This window comes from Rhagoletis zephyria, unplaced genomic scaffold (assembly GCF_001687245.7).
Source record: "Rhagoletis zephyria isolate East Lansing unplaced genomic scaffold, Rhagoletis_zephyria_1.1 Rzeph_scaffold_00610, whole genome shotgun sequence".
Lineage (NCBI taxonomy): Eukaryota > Metazoa > Arthropoda > Insecta > Diptera > Tephritidae > Rhagoletis > Rhagoletis zephyria.
In genome coordinates, this window is record NW_016157694.1 from 128,123 (window position 1) to 133,810 (window position 5,688).

Genomic DNA, 5,688 nt, shown 5'->3' on the forward strand with positions numbered 1-5,688 from the left:
TTTTTGAGATATTTGCAATTTACCGTTTTTGCAAAAAAAAAAAAAATTGGGTCCACTTAATCATATATATCTCAAGAACGAATTAAGCAATTCCAAAACGGTTTGAAGCTTTTAAAAGGTAATAAAATTTTCTATAAACTGTGCATACAACACTTTTTGCTAGGCCCTGTAGATTCAAAGATAACGAACAATCATTACCGATTTTTTCAATTTTTTTTGTAAAAATATAAAAAAAATTGTACTTTGCGGGGAAGGATCTCGAAAACCTTTTATTTTTTTGCAGATTTTTTTTTTCTCCCTAAGCTCTGTTGTATTACAAAAAAAATAAGCTATCATCGAAGAAAATCGATGCAAAACTACGTAAGTTATAAGCGATCAAATAAAAATACCCAGGTTGCGCAACTTCAATGTATGTACCTATACATACATACATATATTAAAGGTATAAAGTGCAAGTGAGATATTATCCGGATAAACGAATAACACCATAACAATGATAACACTTTTTCTTTAAATAAATCAAATAGTACTTTTAATACTCGAATTGTATTATAGTAGGTAGAGTGGTTGCATCGAAAGGAAGAGTGGTTGGGTTCGAAACCTGCTGTAGGCATGTAGTTATAAACATGTATTTCCGTCAGTTATGGGTAAGTATGCAGGTAGATTTTCAAAATTATAAGACACAGAAAATTTCTAAAGCCTACATCTAAAACAGGTAGTATTTTCTTTTCCCGGCTTGTTATAAAAAGGAACCTTTCTGTCTAGGTAAGATTTGATTTTTTCAATTTTATTCTTGTTCCGAGTATAAATATGAGTTAATGCGCTTTGAAACTTCATAACATCTTCAAGGCTCGCCGGAGATAGTTCAGTTCATAAGTCTAATTTCAAAACCGTGATTTATTAAAAAAAATAAAATGAGTAAAAGGACGCGAGAATTTGAGTGTAATAAGGATCCAGATATGTTCTGTTTCATGTGTGGCCAATATACTATCATAAGGCGACGACGAGTGTTCTCAGATCATATCAAAACTTTATACTCCAAGTATTTTGGAATTGAGCCTAAAAATGCTGAAAAACCATGGACACCGAACACTTTGTGTACATCGTGTCGAGTAGAATTGATTCAGTGGGAATCAGGACAACAAACAAAATTTGATACACCAATGATATGGAGAGAACCTACTTGCCATTCAATAGAGTGTTATATTTGTCAAACAAAAGTACTTGGCGTTGGAAGATCAAGAGGAGTAACCTATGCTAGCGTACCTACAGTGACATTACCAGTACTACATTCAACGGCAGTTGCGGATCCAGTTCCATTGTCAACAGTAACATCTGAGTGCGGGGGATCAAGTTGTACTGAATTTCGCATGGAAAACGAAAGAAACGTTCTGTCACAAGCACAACTTAATGATTGGATAAGAGATTTGGAACTATCCAAGGAAAAGGCCGAGATCCACACTTCTCGTATGCAACAATTTAAATTTGTGTCATCCGATGTTAAGGTGACATATAGTAGAACTCGTCACGAACCATTTTCCAAACACTATACCAAGAAAGACAGTATATGCTACTGCAACGACATCCCTGGTTTATTCAAAGAGTTTGGTCAAACATATGATTCAAAAGAGTGGCGATTGTTCATAGACGGCAATAAACTGAGTTTGAAGGCTGTATTATTGCATATTGGTAACAAAAAGCCTTCTATCCCGATTGCACATGCAGTAAATACAAAGGAAACCTACGAGGAAATGCAAAAAATTCTCAAATTTATCAAATATGAAGAGCATGATTGGAAAATATGTTCTGATCTCAAAGTCGTTGCAATGCTATGCGGTCTACAAAGTGGCTACACCAAGCACTGCTGCTTCCTCTGCAAGTGGGATAGCCGAGCTCGTAAGGACCACTACGTCAGAAAGGATTGGCCGGAAAGAGTCGAGTTTACCGTTGGTGTGGATAACATCAAATACACCCCTCTTGTCAAGAAAGAGAAAATCATACTTCCACCCTTACACATCAAGCTCGGTCTCATTAAAAACTTTGTTAAGGCTTTGGACAAAGAAGGCGAAGCATTCGACTATTTGAAAACAGTTTTTCCAGATATTTCTCAAGCCAAGATAAAGGAAGGTATTTTTGTTGGACCACAAATAAGAAAGTTGATCAACAATAATCAATTCAAAGGACTACTCTCATCAGTTGAGGCAGCAGCGTGGGAATCCTTTGAAAAGGTCGTTGCTTCTTTTCTCGGTAGACACAAAAGCCCTAACTACGAGCAGATAGTGAACGACCTAATCAATAATTATGCGAAAATGGGCGTAAATATGTCTTTAAAAATTCACTTTCTCCACTCACATTTGAGCTTTTTTCCGGCAAATCTTGGCGACGAAAGTGATGAACATGGCGAAAGGTTTCATCAGCAAATGAAATTAATTGAGAATCGATATCAAGGATTCTGGGACGTCGCAATGATGGGTGATTACTGCTGGTTTCTCATAAGAGAAACCGATCCTAAACTGAATAAGCGTCAAAGTAGAACACATAATTATTTCGACAACATAGTAAAATCAAATTAAGATAAAGATTGTTAGAATATAGTATAAACATAAATAAATATAAAAAAAAAGTTAAAAATATGGGTAATTTCATTCATAAATTGAACTTTTAACTCAATAGAAACAGAGCATAGCTAGATATTTCACTCTTCTTTATACCATACATACGTTTTGAGGTATACGTTGAAATTGCGCAACCTGGGTATTTTTATTTGATCGCTTATAACTTACGTAGTTTTGCATCGATTTTCTTCGATGATAGCTTATTTTTTTTTGTAATACAACAGAGCTTAGGGAGAAAAAAAAAATCTGCAAAAAAATAAAAGGTTTTCGAGATCCTTCCCCGCAAAGTACAATTTTTTTTATATTTTTACAAAAAAAATTGAAAAAATCGGTAATGATTGTTCGTTATCTTTGAATCTACAGGGCCTAGCAAAAAGTGTTGTATGCACAGTTTATAGAAAATTTTATTACCTTTTAAAAGCTCCGTTTTGGAATTGCTTAATTCGTTCTTGAGATATATATGATTAAGTGGACCCAATTTTTTTTTTTTTTGCAAAAACGATAAATTGCAAATATCTCAAAAACGGTACCATAAAATTAAAAATAACCTTGATTTTCGGAATCAGGGGTTGATTTTACATACGAATTTCATAACGGCGTCTCTGGTAAATTTTGGCCGTCGACCAGTGTTGTCTGAGTTATATTAGGGAAAAGAAATCAGCAAAGGCAATGTGGAGTAGTCTCAACGAATCGTTTGCAAAGAAGTCTGTGCTAAGTCAGCTCTTGGTACGTAAGCAGCTCACAACGCTACGTATGCGAGAGGATGAGTCAGTGGTTACTCATTTGGCAACGTTTGAACGATTGGTTCGAAATCTCAAATTATCTGGAGCTGTGATTGAAGAAAATGATGTTTTAGCTCAATTGTTTCTTACCATACCGGAGAAATTTGACCCTCTTGTTACTGCTCTTCAAAATCTAGATGGTAAACTAGATTATAATATTGCGAAGGTACGTTTAATCGCAGAAGAGAGAAAACTAAATGATAGGGGTATTGGAGAATGCCATGATAAGACTGCGTTTTATAATAAAAAGAGTTTCAAGAAAAATATAAAGTTCAAAGGGAAATGTCATCGTTGTCAAAAGTTCGGACACAAAGCCAAAGATTGTCGTCAGGGAAATGCCCAGTCTGCAGATTCAAAAGTGGTAACCAAAATGTTTGCTTTGTGGTTGAAAATAGTTTCAAAAAGAAACACGAATCAAAACCAATTTTTAAGTTAGTTTCTGGGGCTAGCGATCATTTGGTAAATAATAATTTATTTTTTGATAAGATTCACAGCCTAAATCCACCGACAATAATAAATGTGGCAAAGGACAACGAGACGATAGTAGCCAGGAACTGTGGAGAAATCCGTGGTGAAAGCAATAAAGGTGTTCCAATTACGTTAATGCAAGTTTTGTATATACCGGAGCTACGTGATAATCTGTTGTCCGTACAAAAACTGACAAAGGCTGGTCTTGAAGTCAAGTTCGGGAAAAAGGTTGCTGTTATTAAAAAGGATGGTATTGTAATTTCAATGGAAATTTGTATGGATTTGAAGTTGATGTCAATAAGCCGGCGTCGCAAGCATACTCAACAAATGAAATCGAGATATGGCACAAACGATTAGGACATATAGGGCAAGGAGGTTTAAATGATTTAATTAAACATGATATGGTGACTGGTATCAATGTTAAATGTGGTAATATACAATTTTGCGATGTTTGCTTTCAAGGAAAACAATGTAGAGACCCTTTTGATGGAACCCGCGAAAAGTCGAAAAGGTTATTGGAGAGAATACATTCTGATGTTTGCGGACCGATCGACCCGATTGGCTATGATGGCTCCAAGTATTTCATGTCATTTATAGATGACTGTTCGCATTTTGCCATGGTTTTCTTAATAAAAAACAAATCTCAAGTTTTCGAAGTATTTAAAGAATACGAAGCGATGGTAACAGCAATGTTTGGCAAATCTATATCAAAGCTAACTGTGGACCAAGGTCGTGAGTATTGTTCGTCTGAGCAACAGCGATGGTATAAGCAAAAAGAGATCCAGGTTGAATGTACAATGGCGTACTCTCCTCAACAAAACGGAGTGGCAGAGCGTTTTAATAGAACGCTAATCGAAAAGGTTCGTACTATGCTCATAGAATCCCAATTACCCAAGAGAATGTGGGGTGAAGCAGCACTATCGGCAGTGTATATTATTAATCGAAGTCCAACTAAGTCGTTAGAGGGCCATGTTACACCTGCTGAGTTGTTTTATGGAAAAAAGCCTGATATATCGAAAATACGTGTCTTTGGTTGTAAAGCTATGGCCTGGATACCAAATCAAAAAAGAAAGAAGCTTGATGCTAAAAGTCAAAAAGCGGTAATGATCGGTTATACCCCAAATGGTTACAGACTATGGGATATTGTGAAACAAAGAGTCTTCACATCAAGGGATATCAAGTTCGATGAAAATTGTTTTCCGTTTAAAAAGCTAGTTACTGCGGAAGATCCTGTTTCAATTATTAGAACTCACGAGCAGGAAGGGGATAGTAGTGTTGTTGTCGTGAGCGAAAGTGAAGAAGAGACTCAAAACCATAATAATGATGATAGTGATGTTGTTGTCATGAGCGAAAGTGAGGCAGAAAATCGAAATCCTGATAATGATATCAATGCATCAAATGATAAGAATAATAACGCAAGTGAAGAAGATGAGGATTGCTTTGAGGATAGTATTGGTGATGAGCTACCGGATGCTAATCAAGAATCTGAACCTGCACTACGCCGTGGCCAAAGAAGGCGTAACCTTCCGGGTAAGCTTCTTGATTTCTTCACCAGTTATACTGCCCATACTGCATCAAATTTTCCCCTAGATGCTCCTGAAAATTTTAAGGACATTTATGGAAGGCCGGACAAGGATGAGTGGTTTATTGCAGTTAACGAAAAGCTAAAATCGATGCAGGACAATAATATATGGGAGATAGTAACTCCTCCTAAAGGTGCAAAATTGTTATCATCAAAATGGGGTTTTAGAACCAAAATGGACGAAAATGGGAATTTGGTGCGTCATAAAGCAAGACTGGTGGTGAAGGGTTTCCTACAAAAA

General features: G+C 36.1%; 1 protein-coding gene across 1 annotated transcript; it reads left to right on the forward strand.

Annotated features, from left to right (window-relative positions):
* Positions 1 to 382: 382 nt before the first annotated feature.
* LOC108360692 (uncharacterized) lies at positions 383 to 2,548 on the forward strand. The gene is made up of 2 exons (XM_017613082.1): positions 383 to 2,175; positions 2,226 to 2,548. Coding segments are annotated over exons 1-2 (1,263 nt in total). The 5' UTR covers positions 383 to 914; the 3' UTR covers positions 2,228 to 2,548.
* The last annotated feature ends 3,140 nt before the right edge of the window (positions 2,549 to 5,688 follow it).